General features: G+C 52.1%; 1 protein-coding gene across 20 annotated transcripts in view; it reads right to left on the reverse strand.

The window, feature by feature from the left end:
• Window positions 1-23,234, reverse strand: part of Lrp8 (LDL receptor related protein 8) — a 72,140-nt gene that overhangs the window by 27,126 nt on the left and 21,780 nt on the right. For 4 of the 20 annotated variants that reach the window (XM_076934519.1, XM_034502506.2, XM_076934520.1 and 1 more), the window contains exons 3-7: window positions 13,462-13,584; window positions 4,948-5,076; window positions 1,852-2,232; window positions 884-1,009; window positions 86-208 (exon numbers count right to left, since the gene is read on the reverse strand). In XM_076934519.1, coding sequence (XP_076790634.1) covers window positions 86-208; window positions 884-1,009; window positions 1,852-2,232; window positions 4,948-5,076; window positions 13,462-13,584 — 882 coding nt within the window. The remainder of the gene's footprint in view (window positions 1-85; window positions 209-883; window positions 1,010-1,851; window positions 2,233-4,947; window positions 5,077-13,461; window positions 13,585-23,234) is intronic. The other 16 variants (XM_034502520.2, XM_034502518.2, XM_034502519.2 and 13 more) reach the window with 7 other exon arrangements.

The raw sequence follows: 23,234 nt of genomic DNA on the forward strand, positions 1-23,234 counted from the left end.
GGGTAAGAGGGCCTCCAGCCTGGGTGCCAGGAGGGAGCACGGTGAGAGCATTAGTTCAGCTGTTAGGTGTAGACAGGTAGCATACCACACACTTTCTGAGGCTCATCCGACCAGTCCCGGCAGTCCCTCTGATCATCACACACTTTCCCGCCGTCCACGCACTCGCCACTCTTACACTGAAATCTGCGGGGACCCTCACAAGTTGACTCTGTCGGGCCAGACAAGAGAGTGGACAGTGCCTGTGAGAGGGTGGGAAACACATGGCTGGGCAGGGCCAACCAAGGCCCACAGAAAATGCACAGAGTTCAAAGGCCAACCCTAACAGGTCTCTCAGGGGACCTTAGGACAGACAGTGGAACCACAGTCTTCTCACAGGACAGATCCTCACATATCCACACAGGGGTCTTTGTCCTGGGGGGCACTTAGGGTCCTGGGAGTCCCATGAGCCTGGGATATGCTCATTGCCCACTCTGAGATGAATGCTCCCAGATGGCAGGTGGGTAGGGTCTCTATCCCTCAAGGGCAGGTAGTGAACAACAGAGCCTCCTGAGATTGAGAGGGACTCTCTGGGGGGGGGGGGGGGGAGGCTCAGTCTGGGAACTAGTAAGGAAGCTTAGGTGTAGACACGGCGGGAGGCTAGATTCCCTGCAGAGCCCTATCTGGCCCCCTTAGTCCTCTTCAGCCTTTACAAAGCCCAGTTCTTGGACCCCCAGATCCCCATGGGAAGGAATTCCAGTGATAATGGGCAAGGGACGCAGAAGGGGTAAAATCGTCTCAATGATCAAGGGAAAAACTCCCCCAGCTCTGTTCTGTCTGAGCTTGGGAGGGTCACAAGCCTTTCCTCACGGACCCTTGCCAGGACCCTTGCCAGGATCGCACGCACCCTGCAGGCAGCCTGCTTCGTCACTCCCGTCCAGGCAGTCCCGCTCCTGGTTGCACCGTTTGATTGCAAGAACGCAAGTCCCATCCCCACACTGGAACTCATTCTCGCCGCAGGGTCCCAGTGCTGCTGAGAGAGGACAAGAGGTGGTCAGGACCCACGCGACCAGGACAGCTCTCCCCACCACCTCATGTCCCATCCGCCCCTGGAAAGAATGAACCAGTGGCTGAGCTTAGGAGGCCTCAAAGGACACCTACCCAAGACATCTCTAGTGTACACATGGGGAGACTGAAGCTCAGAGAGGGGGAAGGCCTTGCCAAAGGTCACACAGCACTCCAGCTTCCTGTTTCCCTGTCCACCACCTCAGCACAGACATGAGGTTTTCCACTGAGTATTGGTGCTCATGACTTAGTGATTTGGTCCACTCAGTCAACCTTTCCTGAACCTGGCACTGTGCTGGGTGTTGGTGGGGAGCCTGGAGACTAAGAGCCCATTTCCAGAAGCTCAGGTGCAGAGAGATGGGAAACGCACAGATGAAGAAAGCACACTGTGAGTTGTGCCTGTAAGAGCAAGCAGCCGGGATCTGCCAAAGTCCTGGAAGGCTCCCAACATAGCTGGGGCAGTCAGCAGACTCTGACAGGGTCAGGGTCGGTATGGAAGCACTCCTAGGTCGGTATGACAGAGGTGGCAGGGGTGGGGTGGGGGGTGGGGGCCAGTGCCAGACTCCTTGGAACAGGAAAGGGCAGCAATAGGTGTGATGAAATGGCCACACAGCAGAGACAAAGGTACCAGTGACGAAGCCTAGCTTCTGGGGTCAGACCTGAGCTCCACTCCTTAGCAGCCATGTGACCTCCCGCAAGTCACTTCATTCTCCCAATGTAAAGTCTCTGTTAAAGCAGGGTTTGTATTCCCAGTAGGAGGGTCATATCAGCAGGCTCTGGGTGGGACTGGGTGACACGGAGGGGGCTTACAGCAGTCGGCCTCGTCAGACTTGTCCTTGCAGTCGCGATCGCCATCACAGCGCCAGCCCAGGTGTATACACTCGCCACTGCGGCAGGTGAACTGGGTGGTAGGGGCGCAGGCTGCTGGCGTGGCCGTGGTCCCCTGGCCCGCTCGCCCGCAGAGCTCAGCCGCCTCATCTGAGCGGTCCTCGCAGTCGAACTGGCGGTCGCAGACCCAGCGCTCAGGGATGCAGGTGCCACCTCCTCCACAGCGGAACTCGCGGGGCGGGCAGGCCGGGTCCGAGCAGCCGCGCTCGTCACTGCCGTCACCGCAGTCATCGTCGCCATCGCACACGAACACAGAGGCCAGGCAAGAGCGGTTGCTGCACTGGAACTCGTGCGGGGCGCACACTGCGCAGGACAGAGAGCCGTCGGCCGGCCAGATCCCATCCCTTGTGACCCAGCCCGTTGTTTCTGCTACAGTGGGGTACAGGGAGTTCTGACCCTCCCCTACAGGCCGGAATAGGTCCTGCTCGAGACTTGAAGGGGAGCTGACCTTGGACCACATTTGCCCTTTCTGAGTCTCTGGGCTTCACCAAGTACATGGTGGGGCAGAGAGGGGCTCTAAGTTTGCAGAGCACTTTTGTCTTGAAGGATAGGAAATCATCTGTAACATGACTGACACCAGACGACAGGGCAGGGGTTTGTTTGTCCGTTTGTGGCATAGTTGGGTATATAGCTTGCAGAGACTACTTAATTCCCCAGCCTCTACTACCCTGGTCCCCACACCTCACTCCTCAACAAACCCCAGCTATGACTACCTTGATGATTTGCTAGGTCCAGAACACACAGTTCCACTCCAGGGTTTTGTTCGAATTGTTCCATCTTCTGGGAAACCCATTGCAGCCTACCATTGCTTTTAGTTCTAAATCAGAGAGCTTCTACTATAAGGGTCCAAATTCCATCTGTATCCATCACATGCCTCTTGTTTCCCTGCATAGGAAATCTCCCTCTGCCCCAGCCTGCCTCTGTGTGCCTTTCACAGCCACCCACACGTCTGGGTGCCATGCCCTTCATTCTCCCTAATTCTAAGGACAGGCACGGAGACCCCTTACAGGGTGTGGATGAAGTAATTAAAGAACAGCCTGTCTTCAGCCTGGGCTTCCTCTCTCTGATAGGCTAGTCTGAAGTCCGCAGGAAAGACCTTAGAGACCAGCCAGCCCAGCTGCTAGTTTAAAGACAGGAAACCTGAGGCTCAGCGGGGAACACCCTGCTCTCGATCACATCTGACAAGAGAACCAGAACTTGGATTCCGGAGCATTTCCGTCTGCTCTGACCCATCCTCTCGGCTTTCTTGTTTGTTTGTTTGGGTTGGTTTGGGGTGTTGCCTCCTTTCCCTCTTTAGAGTTCCCCCCTGAGGGCTCAAGGGGGTCAGGAACGCTATGGCCACCACCAACACAATGGTAGCAGCTCCGCATCTCTCCACATGGGGGCGCCCGGAGCCCACATTTCTATTTTCTGGTGACAAGATGTCAATTTTCACTGTTACTGAACATAAAATAAAGTGATGTCTTCGGTGTTACAGTGTCAGCAGATCATGTCACGTTCTTCTGACAGCTCTACCAATTCCCTAACGGCTGCATTTTCCCCCTTCTGGGCTTTTGGGATGTGGTGACACCAGAGGGGAAAGCACATGCTCTCTGGTACCCCAGCCCCCAAGATGCTGCTGCTGACACCCACCTGCCTGTCTAGACACAGTTTATACAAGCCCAGAGAGAGAAGATTCCATCTTCTGAGAGTCCTGATAGGAAGTGCTTCATAACAATGGATTGATTCCCAGGGAGGTTCTGATGCTGACAGTAACTGGCAGATCCCACCACCAAGACCAGGGCCCCCACTCCCTGCATTCACAAGCAGGACAGAACTGGAAGGAAAGTTTCCTTCCCTACACCAGCTACAGCAAGCCCACAGGACCTTCTCTCAGCTCTGGTTTCTTTAACAAGAAATGTCCCTGTCTAAAATGCCCTATCCACCTGCAGTGGTGGCTGGTAGCTTTATACTAGAAGGATCATGTGACTACACGGTTGGGGCTGTTGAGGGGGGCTGTCATGGGAGGATGAGTTCTCACAGAACTATCACAGCTGAAGCCACTGCATCACTGAAGCTTTAAACTGTAGACCCTAGCCAGGACCCTCGCCTCCATCCCCATACTTCCTGCTTCATCCATCAGCCCTCCACTCTTGGGATCTCAGAAGCCTTGAGGAGATGGCCTGGCTCCTGGACCAGGAGAGGTGGCTAGGGAGAGAGTGGGGAGTGGGGAGATGCTTGGAGAGGCAGTAACAGGCAAGTGCCTGGCATACACCCTCCCGATTGACCATGTAGATCTCAGCCCTAGTAGCACAGTCAGTCTGTAGTTACCAGGGGACCGTGGGATCACCTTCTTGTCCCTTTCAGAACCTTACTCCAGACCTGGCACACTGTAAGTACCCAGAGAAGTGGAATGAGCCTCCCCATCCCCCAACCCCAGCCCAAACCTTGCCGGACTGTTCTCTGAGGAGATAATCCTGTGTTTGAAGTTCAGCCATGTGGAACCATCCCAATGACCACTTCCATCTGTCCCTGCTGAGGCTGCTTCTTTGCATGTGACATGCACCCCAGTCTGAGCTTTCAGCAATAGTCGTCCTTCACACCCTGAGAATCTGTCTGCACATGCCCTCTCCCCAGTACTGCCAGTGCCCTGGCCCAAGACACCACATTTCACACAGCCCAGTTTTTGGTCCCCTGCTCTTACTCGGAGATCAGTAGAAACGGCAGAGTTGGAGAATGGATGAGCAGATGTCAGTCATGGTAAAAGAGCTGTGTGTAGACCTGAATTTGAATCTCAGTTCCACCCCTCAGCCTTGGCCATGTTTCCTCCCTTGTCTGAGCCTCAGTTTCCTCATCCATTAAATGGGGATGGTAATGGCTATTCATGAGGTGTTCATGAGAATGAAAGAAGAAAATGTCTCCTTAAGTGCCCAGCCATTTGTTTCTAATGTTCTTATCATTATTCATCCCTTCCCACCGACCCTCCCAAGAAGAGGTCAGCACTCCTGAGGCTGCCTGGCCACGGGGCCCTGGACTCACAGGTAGGACAGCCAGCCTCGTCAGCTCCACCCTCACAGTCCTTCTCTCCATCGCAGCGCCATGAGGCAGGCACACACTTGTGGCTGCTGGGTCCACAGCTTAACTTCTCAGCAGGACACTCTTCACTGGCTGTAGAGACAGACATCCAGGCATAGCTTAGCTAAGGGTGACACAGGTCATAGCACCAACCAGTCATGCTACTTAGCGTAAGTCCCTGGCAGTCTGCTGGGGACGCCCTGCTCCATGTTTTCATTGGAAGCCAATCTGTTCTAAAGGCTGTCTGTGTCCTAAATCTGGCCTCATCCCACACAGCCCTGCTGAACACTCTCAGAGTCTCCTAGCCTAAGGCACACAACTCTTTCTTGACCCAAGGGCCCCAACATGTCTTCCCTTTAAGATCTAGCACCACGGAGTTGCCACACCCTTGATATATTCCAGCTGTGTGCCTCTGGGTAAGATATGGCTAACTGGACCTAAGTTTACCTTCCAGCTCAGCAACTGTCATCTGAACCTGTGGGTCTGAAGGGCTCATCAGAACCTTAGCAGCAACAGGCTAAGTCTCTGCAAAGATGGCGTCGAGCCCACCACAGAGAGCAGCCTCCATGTGCAGGGCCCAGCGGGACTGCGCAGCTATAATTACTGCAGCCGCAATCAGAGGCTGACTCAATCAGGGGCCTAGAGCCCCTGGGTTGATTCTCAATTTGTAAGAATGAGAACCCCATTCAGTACTGGGGGAAGCTCCTACTCTGAGCTTCCTTTACTCCACATGGCGGCTGAGGCAGATGCATCCACGACCTCTGGTTGGCTCCCTGCAGCCTTCCCCAGTGTGCAGGAGTCCCAGGCTCAGGTCTAGATTGTGCTAGACACTTCTATTTAATCTTTATAATAACCCAGCAGGGTGAGGATTATGTCTCAGCCTTCAGCATGGAACGTAAGGGCGTGGGCTCTGAAGGCCGGCTGCCTGGGCTTGAATCGGAGCTCAGTTATTTGCCGGCCACGTGACCGTGGCCTAACATATTTCTCTTTGTGTCAACAAAGTATAGATGACACAGTGATCTGCTGCATGGGATTTTTTAACGACCAGATTAATGTCTGTGAAACATTTAGAAGAACACCCGGCCTAGGCTTACTACGTGTTCCCGGTCACTATTATCCACACATAATTGAGTCTTGTTGATCCATTCAATGAATGACATTGAGCACTGCTGAATACCATGATGCTGAGCCCTGAGTTCCATATACACACAAACACGCACGCACACAAGAGTGACATGGGTATTTGGCAGCTTTGTCTGATACCAGAGACTGGGCACAGTTTTATACCACAGAAGAAGGGTGATTCATGTCTCACCCTGATCTATGATCCGTTTCCTCTCATTCTGTTTCTGTGGCTGGAATGAAAGGCCACAAGAGATGAATAAAAATGGGCTGATGCAAGAAAAGGCACAGAAAAGTGAGCAGGGGCAGGGGGAGGGGCAGGGGGCAGAGGGAGGGGAAGTGGAAGGGGGGCAGTGGGCAGAGGCAGTGGGGAGGGGCAGAGGGCGGGGGCAGGTGTCTAAATCAAGGACCCCAGGTGATTCCATACCATTTCAGTGGGGAGAGTGGATCCCGAAGCTATCCCATGACACCTGTCATGGAGTACAGGGCAGTCCACTGGGAACCCAGTGCTCACAGAGTTCACTCTACATGAAGTAACTGCCTGGTAGAGTTCTGGAAAGCACTGGTACTCAGTGAACTTTTAAAATGGCCAATTTTGCTAGAAGATCGCCATCTACATACACATACACATACACATACATGTAATCCCAGCACTCGGGAGGTGGAGACAGGCAAATCTCTGAGTTCAGTGCCAAACTGGCCCACAGAATGAGTTCCAGGACATCCAGGGCTACACAGAGAAACCTTGTCTCAAAAAACCAAAAACAAAAAAGAAAAACCAAAAAAAAAAAAAAAAAAAAAACAAACAAAACAAACAAAACAAAACTGTTTTGGGCTGTCCTGTGGGGTGGTGAATTGTGGGCTGATGGAGGGGGATGGCCATTCGGGGAGAGCAGGCAGTCCATGTTGGAATGCCAGAAGCACTTCTTGATGCCTCAGAGCATGAAGCAGCTGGAGCTGACCAGCCGACTCTCAGAAGGTACTAACAGAGAGGCAGGAGCTGAGGCAGGTGGTAGAAGCTCAAGTTCCTGGGCCCCAGGTCATGGTGACTGAACAGAGATGTTGAAGGTCAAGGAATTTGCATTTTTAAAAAGTCTTATATTTTTCTTCCAGTGAAGACGTGTCTGGCAGATGTATAGGGGTGCTGGTGTGGGGAGAGGTGCTAGTGGGAGGGGTGCTGGTGGGAGGGGTCCTGGTGGGGGAGGGGTGCTGGTAGGGGGAGAGGTGCTGGTGAGAGGGATTGGGGGGAGGGGTACTGGTAAGGGAGGGGTGCTGTTAGGGGGAGGGGAAGTGGACATCAGATCCCTGGGGGCTGGAACCAAACTCAGGCTCTCTGGAAAAGCAGAAAGCACATTTAACCGCTGAGCCACTGCTCCAGGTCCTGGAACCTGCATTTTAGTAACGACTTTCAACTAAAGCAGTTCCTGGGTACCTCTGTGGGAGAACCCCTGGATTAACAGTCTGCATACTGAAGAGGTATGGTACACTTCATCTTTGTGTAGTATCATAGCTCCCTAGAGAAACAGGGTACAAATGTTTGCAACCCCACCCCCCAGAGAAAGCAATAGGTGGGAGGAGAAGGTGAGCACAAGGCACTATACACTTGAAAAACTAAGTCTCGAGGGGAGTGGGAAGAGCCATGGCCACAGTTACAGTTACGCACACGTAAGTGGGTCAGCCTGCTCAGCTTCAATGTTTTCCATTCCACCTTCCTTTAGGAGGCAATTAAGCCATGGAGAGCAGCGCCCGACCAATGGGGTTAATGTCCTCTTAGAAAAGACACTGCAGAATGGATACAAACAAAACACACACACACACACACAGGCACACACACACACACACACAGAGGCACGCACACACACAGGCACACACAGGTACACTCACACACACAGCCACACACACACACACACACACACACACACAGAGGCGCCCACACACACAGAGGCACACACACAGGCACACACAGGTACACTCACACACACAGGCACACACACACAGGCACACACAGGTACACTCACACACACAGGCACACACACACACAGGCACACACACAAGCGCACACACACACACGAGTGCACACACACACAGAGATTTTTTTTTTTGTTCTTGAGCCATAAAGAACAAAGTTATATCATTTGCAGGAAAATGAATTCAATCGGAGATAATCATATTAAGCAATTAAGCTAGACTCAGAAAGACAAATATTGCATATCTTCTCTCATTTGTGGTTCTAATTTTATATAGACATATAAAATTAAGTGTGTATATATGACATTAAAATAGAAGCAAAATTATCTAGAGGAACACAGGGGCTGACAGGAGAGGGACGGGCAGAAGAAAAGGAACACGATTAATACCATACACATTTGCATGAAAATGTACTTACAGGCACAGTACTATATACGTGAAATACACAAGTAAATTATAATATAATTATATAATATAACATATAGATGTTCGAGGTAGACTCCACGCCCCTCTACTATAAAGATCTGGGGGAGAAAGCAGCCTCTGGGAGGAATGGACCCTCACCAGATACCAATCTGTGGGTGTCCTGTGTTTGCATCAGAACTATGTACAATAGATTCCTCTGATTTACAACATACTCAGTTCAGTCTGTGGCATTTTGTTTTAATAAACAGAAACAACTAAGAACCAACTAACTCATCATCACCCCCACCCTGAGCCCTGACAGGCAAGAAGGCTGTGAGTAGATTCCGGAAGCACCATTCTCAAATGGACTGTGCAGTACTGTTTCCTAGACTGAGGAGGGAGGCAGTCCCAAGGTTCAGAGACATCTAGTAACTCACCCAAATATGCACAGCATATGAAAGACACTGTGTCTGGGTTCCTCTGAACCAAAAGTTTATAGTCTGACAAAAGCCTTGTCCTTCCATTAAACCAGGCATGACTGAGAGCCAGTCCCAAACTCTCTTACCCAAAGCTGAGGTGACTGAAATAGCCTTTGGCCAGATGAACCATCTTGGAGGCCTGGCTCTGCAGCCCCCAGTGCAGCAGGCAGCCGATTGAACTTTTAATGAATATTTATACAGTTAACAGCATAACCTTTCAACAAGGACAATGATTAAACAATCTGTCTGCTTCCTTTCTTTATAATTAATAAGGCATTTGCTGTGTCCCTAAATAGACAGTTCTAATTACAGGCTCTCAAGGACCCAGCAGTGCTTTCTATCGGTCCCTTCACCCCTAAAGAGCCGAGGCTCTTGGAAGGCCAGGACAAAAGAGGCCAAGGAGACCAGGCTGACAAACATCTCTTGGAGTGGTATTCCAGGGTCCAGAGAAGGGCAGGTGCCTCACAGGCCTGTCTCTCTTGTGATATAGCACTTCTCCAAAGCTGGGTCTAGGCGTGGCTGTCCTGGCTCCAGGTCAGGCCTCTGCACTGCCCACTGCTGAGCTGTGGAAAGTGCTGATGGGTACCTCCCAGACAGAGAGCAAAGCCTGGAGTGTGTAAGTCTTGCTGAGAGAGTCTTATGGAGGGAACAGAGCTGGATTTCCATTCCTATCTATACTGCTTAGCCACTGCACATGAGGAGACTGCTGCTTTTCCTGGCATGGCTAGAAAGGTCAATGAGGTGCCCACCTACTCTTTGCTCAGGTAGGCTGAGCAATGTGACCAACTGATGCCTACTTCCAGGATCCTTGAAGCCAAGACCTATAAGCCAGTTGGTATAAGCTAAGAAGCCTGGTTTTAGAGTCAATAGACCTAGGACCAAATCTCATTTACTGAGGTCCTTAGACCAGATGCCTGACTTCTGGCTCTCTATTTCTCCTCTGTTGAAGGGAGAGTTGAATGATTACCTGGGGTTGGTAAGTGGTTTGCAGGAGGCAATATGGAAAGCCCTATACTCAAAAGCCTGAAACACACTTGCAGCTCAGGAAGCAGTTACTCTTGTCCTGTCCCATGCAATGAAAATGTAAATCTGCAGCCGATGGAAGCTGATTCTGCCCCTGGGGGATGCACAGGAGCTCACGTGTCTCATCAAGACATGGTCTCCATCCCAGTATAGCCTTTCCCTCAGAAATAGATGCTCCCAAGGGACACCCTTGACTTGCTGTCCAAGTGTTTAAGCTTCTAAGAGGCTGAAGCAAAAGTCCCTACTGCCAGACAACACTGTGAAGGGGTTTTAAGTGCCACCCTGAAGTCACTGAAGGCATCTACTATTTTCGGGAGAATAACGTTTCAGAAATCCTTTGCCAACTCATAAGTTAATAATTTAAGAAAAAAGAAAGATGTTTGTTGACAGTGCCTGATGGCTCCTCAGTGGTCCTCAGTCTTAGAGACTTGAGTCTTATGGACAGACAACTTCCAAATGGGGATATAGCCTGCTCTACGGAGACTGGAGACTTGGGTTGTCTGGAACCACTAGTCTCACTTGGCTGGGCAACCTAAGGAAGTGCCTTAGGAGGCACACCCTTGCACCCTGTCTCCCTGAAGGAGACAAGCTCCTCCACACAGCATCAGGTAGAATGAGTGATGTCAGATTTCCAGGCCTGTATGTCCTGATCTATACAAAGGTGAGCAGGAGTGAGGAGTGAGGGCCTGAGCTAGCTGCTAAGAAAGAAAAAACTCCACACCTGGTAAGTAGCACCCAGATCTGTAACTCATTTCCCTTGGACCAGTCTCTCCGCTCCCTGCCTGTGCCCCTCCCAGCAGATGCCTGAAGGTGGGTCAGAAGCATCCCCAATCAAGTGAGCTATAATTAGAGCACAAACGATCCTTTCATTAGGCAAATGTTCTGGGCTTTCCCAGTGTGGCTCTGGCTGTATTTGATGAGTGAGTACCTGCTCCCAGATCCCTCTGCTTCTCACAACCCCCCTTACAATACTTGAATAATATGAATCTAGTGTCCCGATAGTCTAATAAACTGTTATGTTGCGGGCAGAGAGTTTGAGGCCCGAGTACAAAAACAGACCATGCTAGCACTTACTCCAATATTTATATTTTCTCACTGTAAATGGAGAAACTGAGGCCCAGGAAGACTAGGCAACTTACATGACGTTTCAAGGCAAACGACCTGATCCAACTGAACCAGACCCCAAGCCTACTGTTCTCTTCTATCTGTAATCTCTCCGTTAGGGGTGAGGAGTAAGGCTCTATCCTGGGAGCTGGCACAGTCCCAGAAACCTGGTAGGCTATGAAAGTTGCTATGGCAACACCAATTAAATGGACAGCGGGTTGGCTGCTGGGTTTTCATTCAGTTGGGAAGCTGTGAGCAAGCTTGCTACCAAGTCCAGCTGCCTCAAATCCTGCCTGGCCTCCAAGACCCTCTCAAGATGATCCTTCCAGACAGCCCTCCCTAGTCAAAGACCCCATGACCATTGCGGTGGTTCATAAAGTAGGGATCCCAGACTTTGTACCCCACTGGGCAAGGGCAAAAAAGAGGGTCTTAGACTACTAAGAATTTAGGAATCTTAAAATGGGGAAATCATTAGGATTCTAAATTGGGACCATATATGGTGAGGAGGGGCAGGTGATATAGGGCCTCACACGAATTCTCTGGGATAATCTACAGGGAGTTGGGCCTCTTCGCTCCTGGGTGCTGCCTTGGCTGCTGCCCCATGAATCTCAGAGAGCTTGAGAAGCCTGTCTTTTGTCACGGGAGACACACTTGCCACAAACAGGCTGCCGGTCTGTGAGGCAAGTCTATCAAGTTCTTAAGGCCTCTAGCTGCTCAGCTGTTAGCTTTAAGGGATCTGGGAGTCAGGAGTGGGGTATGTAGGTCCATTACCAGTCAGAGGACAGTGAGCACCGGCATTCTGAGGGAGAAAGACAAGGAAACAGGCAGGATAGGAAAGAGGGGGGAGAGGGCATGAGCCAGAAAGGATGGAGCCTGGGAGAGTGGGACAGGTGAGAGGCCCAATAGGGCAGGGAGGCAATACCACTAAACAGAGATGTAGAGAGAAGGGAGCATAGCCAGAAGGCAGCAAGACTGCCCCCCCGCCCCCCAGTGATCTCCACAAAGCCTCTACCTGTGTCCAGGATCAAGGCAGAATTGGCTATTAGGGTAGGAAGCCCCAACCCAACCCCAGAAACTCTCCAGGAGGCACAGGACTCTGTCCCTTTTCTGTTGAGCAGCCATGGCCAAGAGGCCACACCTGGTCTAGTGTGTTTCTTTCTCTGGGGAAGATGCAGCACCCTTGCATGCTCCAGGCTGGCATGAAGATGGCGGTCACAGGCAAGTGTGGCAGGGATTCCTTCTTTTGGAAGGGCAAGGAAAGAGCACAGGGTTTCCTTCTGTCTCCAGGCCTCCCAGGACAGCATGGTGTAGCATTTGGTGTGGTAAGGAAAGGATGGGCCTGTGGTAAAACTGGGGAGGGCTTGGCAGCTGCCTAGGAAATGAGGGGCCCTTTGTCTCGGGTGGGGGTCTCTCTTGCTCTCCCTTTCTCTCTCTCTCTTGGAAACTGGTAGCTCTGTTGCTAGGAGACAAGAAAACCCAGTTATCATCAGTGGCATCCTTAAATGGGACTCTGGCCTCCATTGTTCTTGCCTCTACCTCTGGGGCAAATGTTAGACCCAGAGAGGGGCTTCTGGATCTCCCCTTCGTTTCTACTATCCTCCACGTGCTCCCCACAGCCTTTTGTCTCAGGCTTGCACTGCTACAGCTCTGCCTCTGGACCACTGGGCCCTCCCCCTCCCCCTTCTCATCTCCTTTTTAATTTAACAAATGTCACGGAATGACCTGCCAGGTCTAAGTTTGCTTTGAGGATTAGAGCCTAGAAAAGAAATCACGGAGAGACAAAGCCCTGAGTGTGGAAGGCAGTCCCGGAGCACCAGCTACACCACCTCACCCCGGTTCCTTATGTCATCATGTAGCCAGCCAGGAAGAACAGGCCTGAGAAAAGAGGGGGGCCCTTGAAGTCTTGGCTGGGTGGCCATGGACAAATCACTCCAGCTCTCTGAGTTTCTGTATGCCCCCTTTGAAGATTCAGAAAGTGGCAGTACCTGCCTCTAGAGGCTGCTCTGAAGAGAAAAGGAATACAAAGAGCTTAGCGAGGTGTGGCCCGCGGTAAATGATTAACACGCACCAGCTGCCGCTAGCGCTGCTGGAATTACAATTCAGATCCTCAAGAATGAGAGCAGGGGCCTGAGGTGAGGCAGGGCTGAGCACCTTTCTAACTGGTGCTGCAGGAACTGAGCCCAACCTACAAGGGAGCTGAGAAGGAGGCAGGGAAACAGGCAGGCAGAGCAGCTCCACAGATGCTCTCCTGCTTGCCAGGGGCCGCCCACGGTCCAGAGGGTCTGACACAGAGCATCCTCTGACCATGTCCTGTGAGCCTAACAACCTGCCAACGTGAAAGTACTGAGGAGGAAACTGAGGCCAGGGCAAGACTCACAACAGGTAGCCTTTGACTCATCAGATCCATCGGGACACTCCTCCTCGCCGTCACACTTCCACCGCTCCGGGATGCAGTGGCCATTGTCACAGGTAAAGTCGCTGTCTGCACAGGTCCTCTTGGCTGTGGGACAAAGATAAGAAAGAGTGTAAGGATGAGCACTGAATGCTTTCCTAAGACGGAGGCAGGAGGCAAATGGATAACTGGCGTGTGTGCTCAGCCTAAGAAGTGTACCCCCAAGGCTCCCCGAGGGTCTGTAAGGAGCTCAGGCCCAGCAAGGCTGGCACCATGGCTCCACACCACAGCCTCTCTCTCCTCGACTCCTCCTGCAGACAGGTCTCAGCCTCTTCATCTGTTTATATCCCACCGCACCACCAGGCCCCCAAGAAGCTCATGACCATGAACCCTAAAAGGAGACAATGATTTCAAAACAAGATAAATGAGGAATTTTGTCCTTGAAGTTGTGGCCATGATGGAGCACTTCCTGGTCAAGACACCCAGGGGGGTCCCTGTCGTGGAACTCTGCAGGAAGACTCATCCACACTGGAACCCTGCTGGGCCTCCTGCCATCGACATGAATTTGAGGACATTACTAACCTCTAAATTCCCTCTTGACTATAAACTGGGAGAGCAAAAAGGCTGAAGGATGGCAGGAAGTTAATGTGTGGGGACGTGAGGGTGTGCCTTTGGGCCCTGGTGCATGGCAGGTGCTTGCTGTCAGTACAGCGATTGCTGTTTGGATAATAATTAGAAGGGAAAGAAATGGGATGATGTGTGCCTTTGCAAGCTGAGATCTCATGACTCATAGCGGATTGGGGGGTAAGAACATGAATACCATGTCCAGCCCCAAACTACTTGCTACCCCGTGTGCCTAGTTCTGAAAGAAACTGGATTTAAGGGTCAGAGTGGAGAAAATGGCCATGTCCCAAGGTTGCCACCTTATTATTTCTCTGTGTTGTCCTGGTGTCTGGCACTGATCATAAATATCATCAGACAAGGGCAGAACAAGGCAGCTGTGCCAACAGGGACCCTGCAGGTAAGCTGGAGGACTGCCCACCCTGGGAAGTGTGAAGTTGGAGGACTTGGCCTTTGGCTCCTTGCACCCTTCGTGTACTCCAGGGCCTCCAAGAGTCAGACTTCTCAACATCACCTGCATTCAGCTCCCATGAGCCCTCCCTCAGACTGAGGGTCCAGGAGTCTGGGCAGGAAGGAAGGGACCCTGCAAAGGGAGCTAGCAGGCCTGGATTTGCATTTTGGCTGTTCTGCCTTGCCATGTACTCTCAGTAAGACACTTTCCCTTCCAGGCTTTAGGTCCTCATAGGGAAGGGCATTTGGTAAGACGCAATCTTTTGGGCATGGTAGATAGTCATAGGCTAAGAGGCTTCAGGATTGACAGAGATAGCCCAAGAGGGTCCTCAGGAGATTCAGGCCCTGGGAGTCCTCTCCCTGAATGACAGTGGAACTAGATGTGATATTGGGGCCATCTAGATACTGACTGTCTCTAGCAGCTGGAGGGTCTTCTTCCTTCTCCTCCCCTTTCCAACTTCCCAAATGGCCTCATCCTGACTACTGTTGGCCCCTACGCACTATTAATATGTCCCTCTCTGCCAAGGCTGTCATCTAAAAATCCTTACTTTGCTTTTCCATTATAAGCTTGGATGTAATTTCCCATCACCTCCAGTCTCTGCCGAGGGCCTCCCTAAGTTGCCATAATCCTCTCAATGGTCCTCTACAGCTTGGCAAACTTGGTACAGATGGTAGATATTTGGGGCTTTCGGTTGCACAGACTCTGTTCCTCAGTTTTGCTACTGTAGACAGAGCCCTGACAGAAAGTAAGTGGGTGCATAGGGCTGTGTTTCAGTAGAAGTGTGTTTCCAAAGACCAGCAATAGGCTAGTTTTGGCCTGTACCCTTAAATCTGACGCCTGTTGCTTTACGTCATCATGGATTCTGTGGTCTGGTGTGGCTTGCTTTTCTCCTGTCTTTCCACAAGGAACCATGTCATATTCCACACAGGACTCACTCAGGGAAGACCGCAGGAAGACACCAATTCCTGACTGGCATCTCTGTTCTTACACATCCAGGGTAGGGTTCCCCCCACCCTTGGTAAACAGTCAGTGGCCTGAGGGTTTGTTGGGTTTCTGTTTGTACTTTTTCCTTCTTGTGGTCCTCCGGCTGCCTAGCAGGGTTTTGGGAACACTGACTGTCTTCTCTGATAGTCCATGTCTGCTCTGCTTTTTCCATGTCATCCTTTGGCCATCTCTATTCTGAGTTTTCTTCATGTCTTCCTAAGACAGGAAGAAATGCCTCCGTTTGCCTTCCTAATGCCTCCGTTTCTTACTTTTCCGGCTCTCTTGATGCTGCTGGGTATTTTACTCAGGAAATCCCAGGACAAACAGCCTGATGTTTCATCATTTGACACAGGCAGAGTCCCAGGCAGAGCTCTTAAGTTATATGCATAAGTGGGAGCAGATCTGAACCTGTCTAGTCAGCAGGTTTCCTCCAGCACAGTCTTCCAACAGTGGCTGGCACATGTGGCAGAAAAGCCCCTCAAGTTCCTGGAGGAGCCTGTGAGAGAGAGCCCCACTATCCAACAGGCCCATGCTCCTGGGAATGCAGAGACTAGGACAGATAGTCCAAGGAGCTCCAGCAAGGGGACCAGCCTGCAGGAGCAAGACGAATTGCATAAAGTGATGCAAGAACGCTGTCATGGGCACAAGACAGCCAGATACCATCCCAGGATCCTTAGTTCCTGGGCATTCTTGGAGTGCAGGGGAGAGCTTGCTCTCTCCTTATATGCCAAGTCATGGCAGACACTGGGCATGGAAGCCATAGCAGCCAAATGCCAGAAATGGCAGCTCAGGCTTAGCTGACCCACAGCAGACTGAAGGACAGACTGTTTCAGTATCTGAGCCGGTTTGGCCATATTCCCCCCAGATCTAGACTTGGGCCTCTCACCCCAAATCCTACAATCCCCTCACAGCTATCCTGGTAGCTGTTGTCAATCTGTTTTACAGAGTAAATTGAGGCTCAAAAAGGTGAGTGGGTAGGCGGCAGAAGGACTTCTGGGGTCTGTATGACAGCTGCAAAAAGTAAGTAAATCCCTTTCCACAAACCTGCAGCCATGAGGGTATTGATTGGCAGGGGAAGAGCAAAGACTTCTGAGACAGACGCCCCTCAAATCTCAGGGACCTCATTGAAAGACAACCACCAAGCACAGAAGCTCCTGCACAAAGGTGTACCCTTGCCATGTGCCCAGAAGTGTGCAGCAGAAACCTAGCCTGTGACGATCCATGCTTGGGTAATATACCACCCTGGGGAAACGGAGGTGGTATGATCACTTTCAGGCTAGAGACTGCACTAAACCACCCTTGAAGTCCCTCTGTTGGACCTCTGCAACCACATGGAAGGATCTGGCACTGGAGCTTAAGATGAATTCTGGCATGACCTTTCTTCACTAGGTAACTGAGGGCAAGTCCCTTCTGTCTCTGAGCCAGTAGGGATGTGGCTTTCCTGTGTAGCACTGCAGCAGGACAAACTGCAAAAGAACTTAGTGAATAAGCTCAGTGTCGTCCGGTCCCTCCAGTGTAACCAGGCTCTGCCACAGGAAGAGGCCAAGCAGTCGGTCAAGCTGTCACTGCAGGCCAGGCCAGACCCTACTCTCCTGGCCTTGGCTTTCGTTCCCAGGGCAATTCCCCAGCTGGGCTCCAGGCTGTGGTTCCCTGTTTCCAGGGATTTATGTCCCTCTGTGCCAGTCTGCCCCTTGGACAATGCCCACCTCTGTGAGTCCCTGTACTCCACGCCGCAGGAGTGATACATAGTCATCCAGGGTCTGCGACATCATAATCTGATGCCATGGCAACAGATGGACTGCCACAAAGGCCCTGGGATTCCACAGGGTGGTGAGGAGGGGCCTAGCCCAGGGAAGAGCAGAGGACAGTGGGAAATCCAGGACAAAGGAAATGAGAGCTACTGCTATGTATAATAAGAGCACAAGCCAAGGAAAGCGTCAGACAGTGTGTGGTCAAAGGGACTCTTCTGCCACCTGTGGCTGTGTGACCTTATTCAAGATGCACTACTTCTCTGAGCCTCACAAAACACACAGGGCTGCTATGAGTAGCAAATGGGCTTAGGATGGTGCTAACGGTTTGTGAACTGAGAAACAAAAGGGGACGTGGGTGAGTATAAAGTCACAGCCCTGGCCCCAGCTGACTGGTGTATGGTGTGCACGGTTGTCAGTCCACACATCTGGGTGATGCTCCTCCTCAGGCGATGGAGGTGTAGTGCTGACTGGTCCTTCAGCAGCTCTCAGCCTCTGTATGCTCCTGCAAATTACCATGCTCACTCATCACTCCCACGTCCCACCCCCCAGGGGCGTCCTTCCCAAAACAACACACATCCACAAACCGAGGATCCCACCCACACTCCTGTGCAGAGATGTGGCTTCAAATAAGCCAGCTGCCAGCTGCTCCTCGGGCCCAAGAGAAAGTCCCACCAAGACACATTCCCCAGATGAGTGACAGCTCAAGGCCACAGTGTGTGCCTGTGGGAGGCTGCACTTGAGCTCAAGTATCTGGGTCTACTGTGTGGCCACGAAGCCTGATAAAGGCCACTAGAGGAAGACTATCCCAACAGGGGTGCCGAGGTGAGGATGGGGGGTTGGGTGAAGAGTGTTCTGGGAAGGGCTAACACGCCTGGACTGGAGGAACCAGCAGAGTCTGTAAGGGACTGGGAAGGCAGCAAGTATCATGGAGCCTGAGAGCTCTACCAGGCTAGCAGCCAACTTGCTCTGCCTGGCATCAAACTGTCCCTTGGAGGCCCAGTTTGACCTTGCTTTCCTTGAGCCCACCCATGGACCCACTGAGTGTGTGGCTAACCAAAGGATGGCTTATTCAGCAGCCTGTGAGACCCACAGCTCTGTTTGCTCTGGAATTTGGTAACGCAATATGGACCAATGGCTCCTAGTGGAGGAAGATAGTCAGAGTACAGGTGGAGAGCCTGGGTGGCCATCTGCCCAGGTCTTTGGGATATACAATCCCCCTTGGAGAATCAGGATGCCACCAGCTTAACAAAAGTCACCCCACCCCCATCCCCAGAAAAGCCTGCAGCGGATACCTGACTGGTTATTTCTTCCAGCACATCCAATCTTGTCTAATGAAGAGTCCCACTTTTGGATCCCATGTCTATTAACTCCAAGAAAAGGAAGTCCAGTGAGCCATACCTGGGAAGCACTATGCGATGCAAGCTCTTGATCCCAGGGGAAGATGAGGTCCTTGGAAGGGGAGGCTGGCTACACAGGCACCTAGCAGAGAATGGTACCCAGCCATCTCTCTGTGGGCCTCTCCTACCACACCATGCACAACAGCTATTCAAAGAGAACTCAGCAATGAGGAAACTCAAGTCCTCACACTAGGGACTGTTTGAGGGAGGGTTCAGGACAGGGAGAGGGGACTGAGACCAGTCACTTGGGCCAGGGAGATAGGAGATGTCAGGGATACAAACTGTCTACCCTCTGGTCTCCTGAGCTCCAGAGAGCTGCAGAGCAAGAGACCAATAAGAAAGGTGGACACTGCAACTGAGTGACCTGAGGTGGGTCCCTGCCCAAGGAGGCAAGGGCAAACCAAAGACATAAAGCCTCCACGCCAGAACCTGCCTAGAGGGGCACACTCAGCTGCTTCCACTTCCTCTCTCAGGCTGAGGCCAGCACCGGGAGGCCTGGCTCTGCCTGCAGCCAGCCCTAAGGCAGCTGGGCACTTGCACCCTGTTCGGGGGAGATGAAAGGGCTGCTCCCCACACAGTTACCCTTCTGCAGAGCTCGCCAGGCCCTGAGGTTGCCAAGACAACTGCTGCCAGCAGAATGAAGATCCGGGGTGGGGGCAGGGGGCGTGCCAGCCCGCCCCTGGCCTACTAACCTGGCAGGCAGATTTAAATGACAGCCCAGGAAGCTACTATTAAACTGTCACCCCAGTCAACAGGACGACAGACTGAGAGTGTTCTCCGACTGCAGCAACAACACAGCAGGAGTGAGAGGGGGAGGAGACAGTGGCCTGGAGCAGCCTGCACCCCCTTCCAGGAGGCCCTGGGCTGCAGGCTTGTCCACCCACTGCCAAAGACACCCCACCCCCCAGGCTGTGGCAGGTCCTGGCATGGAGCTGCAGCTTGGTGCAAGGCCTGACAAAGATTATTTTTCACACTTAAGAGGAACCTTTTCCCAAGTGAAACTCCACAACACAGAAAACAGATCAAAATGGATCTGTGCTGTGGAAACAGGACAAGAAGTGGGGGATCCCAGCAGCTGTTTTCACTCAACAGCCCTGCGGGAACCTTCATGAAACTCTAGGAACTCGACCCCCCTGTGGTCCAGCAACTCTGGGTTCAAATCCTTACCCCTCTCCAGGCATGTGATGGTCCTATAAGCCCTGAGCTTAAAGATCCTGTGGGTCTGACATTTAAAACAGCTTCCCTGTCTCAGGCACCAAGTCTCCATGGATTCCTAGTTGTAGTGCCTCACACCCTGAGCCCCTATACTGTGTAGGTTTCTCTAACAGACACTGCCAGTCAAAGATGTCAGAAGAAGTAGATGGCACAGTCACATCCCCACAAGGAATGTTTCCACAGGTCCAGGCTCATGATGGTACTGGGCAGCAGACGGCTGCTAGAGTCCTGACACACATCACGAGTAGCATGTGGGGCTTAGGCCCTTGGCTCAGTGCTGTCCACTTGGCTCCAGGACTTAGGCCACCACTATCCATCACCAGGTGACATTCACAGACATCTGAGTCCTTTTTCCTCCCACCTGCAGAGAATGAGGAAGACTCCACAGCTGCTTGTCAATTGCTGCCCTGTTCACTGCAGGTTACATGTTCTAACCAGGGCACATCAGGAGTCAAACAAAATGTACCCCCCCCCCAAACACCAATAGGGAGGGGCCAGAAGACCAGCCAGAGGCCATGTGGGAGACACCAGCAGAAACACTTGTGGGGATGATGGAGCTGGGCCTGGAGCATCAGGGTCACTTGGTGACCTATGGCTGTGGCAGATGTCATCAGTGGGACTCCCTCCAGTACTACTATCTCCAGTGAAGAGATGGGCTTTCCTGCCATCCTCAGCTGGGGACCTTAGAGGAAGGTACCATTACCAGATGACAGGAGGGGGCGGGGTGAGCAGAACATCACAGCCAACAGCGTCTGAGCTGAGTTATGAGCCAATACCTTTCTCCCTAACCTAAGTCCTTCCCCAGTGTCCTCAACCTAGGATCTCCCTCAGACTATCTCTAGCCCCACATCCCTAACTATCAAAGTGGCCTCTTCCACTCTGGGACTTAGTTTTCTCATCTCACCAACCTCTAAGGACTCACTCCAGCTGATGTTCTAGACCAGTGGCTCTAAGACACATAGGCTGTGATCTTTGGTGTGCTCCAAGGCCCTCCAAAAGGGTCACACAGGGCTTCCCACAACAAGCCCCTCCTTCTAGATCCAGCACATTCCAGTTGGTGCTGGACACTCTCTGACCCCAGTCTGGCTGTCACCAAGGGAAGTACAAGCTCTCACTGGGGTATGTGGGACTCCCAGTCGCCACAGGAAAGATGAGCAGCTCTGAGGGAGACAACAAAGGCATCTTCCTGTCCCAGTGATTTGTAGAAGCAGGCAGTATTGGGCCAGTGACAGCTGGGGGTGGGGAGAGGGTATACAAGGAGACATGGTTAGGACAGGATCAGCAACAGTCTTGGGCTGGTGCCTGCCATGTAGCCAAACCCAGTGTTGCTTGGAGGCACAGGTGCATACCCCATGAATACCATCTTTTAAGGATCAGATCAGCCCCATCCTGGAATGTGGACTGCCCACCTGGTACTAGAATTGTAGGTCCCAGGGGAAACAGCTAGAAAAGAACTCTGGGCATCCCCAAAGTCAAAGCTTCCAGAGAGCAGGAGGCAAGGTTGGGAAATCCTTTAGATCAGGGGTTCTAGCCCAGGGTCTTGCATGGCTCCAGCTTCACAACTGCCACTGGGGCAGAAGATACCTGACTTGTCTCATCCTCTTCTGACCAGAATCCTTCCCACCTAAGCATTCTAGCCCTGCTGCCAATATGCTAAGGGACCCTGAGCAGGCTTCTTTAGGCTTAAGGCCCCATCAACTGCCAATGGAAAAGCAAGAGTTCCCAGAACAGAACTTGGCATCCAGTGGCAAGGAAGCCAGGCCATAGAAGCCTAAGAACCCCCAGGTGCAAAGGAGTATGGGAAGGAGGGCTTGGGTACCACTGTGCTGGTGGCTGGCAGTGCCCCCATCTGACAAGGCAAAAACCAGTGGATCCCTGCTACAGTGCCACCCCTCAGGAGGTGGTCTTCCCACCCCTAGCCCCAGCAGTGTGCATATGCCAGCTCCAAGGAGAACAGTGAAAGCCCGGTCATGCAGCACCACACAGCTCTCCATCTATCAGCATCAGACAGAGAGATGCTGTGTGGTGCACAGTTTCCACTGGAAAGACTAACGAGCCTCTACCAGATAGGGCCAGGCAGAATAAGACATCCTAGAGGCTCAGCACGCAGTGATAAGGGCATGGCTCACCCACCTTCCCCAGCTGAGACCAGGGGAATGCACACCCTCATCAATCTGGTGCAGTGGGAAAGCTCTTTGTGGACTGGAGAAGTCCACAAAGCCAGGCCTAGGCTGAGACAGTCCTGGGCACTACTCCAGGTTGCCTCTGGTTCCTGGGGGGTACACTGGACAAGTCCCTTACCCCCTGTAGTTCAGTCTTCTCCTCCTATAGTCATCAGAAGAGAAACAGCACAGTTTGTCCATGAGCCCAATTTAAGGGCTTGCTCCAAGTGCCTATAGGTGAAAATGAAGGGGACAAATGAGGAGGTCTCCAGCTGTGGGCCAGCATGTCAACGCCAACTTCCAGAAGGAAGGACAGATGTCTGTTAGGATGTCAGCTGAGCCCAGGGTTCAGGTAGAAGCCCAAAGGATGGAGCAAGGGGCTCTGAAGGCTGGAACAACAGAGGAGTTTAGCTCAGAGGTGAGGACCAAAGGGAAGTGTTTAGAGGACACAGACATGAGGGAAAGTCAGCTGAGCTCAAAGGACTACGTCAAGGCAGATGCTCCTACACAGTCTATACCAAGCTGAGGTAATAAGGAACCCCCAAAGCAATGCCATAATCCAGAATGGGACAAGACAAGGGTCTTGATTAGAACCAAGGGTGGTAGGCTGGGCATGAGGACATACATCTTTAATCACAGCCCTTAGGAGTCAGAAGTGGGTGGATTTCAGGGCCAGCCAGGGATGCATAGTAAAACTCTGCCCCATCCCCTCACCCCCAGCAAAGGTAGCAGAGGACACTCACTTCCTATCTCTGGACCAGCTTTAGGACACGGATAACAAGCCAAGGGAGGGGCTGCCTGAAAAGCAAGACTTTAGTTGGACTTCAGAGAAGGGTGATATGGGTTAGGACAGAGCTAGCATATTCTCATTCTCTCTCTCTCTCTCTCTCTGTCTCTCTCTCTCTCTCTCTCTCTCTCTCCTCTCTCTGATCCTCTCCCCCTCCCATGTGTCTCTCTCTCTCTCCTCTCTCTGTTCCTCTCCCCCTCCCATGTCTCTCTCTCTCTCTCTCTCTCTCTCTCTCTCTCTCTCTCTCTCTCTCTCTCCTCTCTCTCTCTCTGTCTCCCCGAGGTCCTACACATTGGCTAACCCAGACCTCTTGTGTTTAGTGAGACTCCAGCCAAGGTCCTGAGAGGAAGCTGAACAATGATCGATGAGTTCATCTCTCAGGCCCTCGTT

The sequence above is a fragment of the Arvicanthis niloticus genome, chromosome 5 (genome assembly GCF_011762505.2).
Source record: "Arvicanthis niloticus isolate mArvNil1 chromosome 5, mArvNil1.pat.X, whole genome shotgun sequence".
In the NCBI taxonomy this organism is placed as follows: domain Eukaryota; kingdom Metazoa; phylum Chordata; class Mammalia; order Rodentia; family Muridae; genus Arvicanthis; species Arvicanthis niloticus.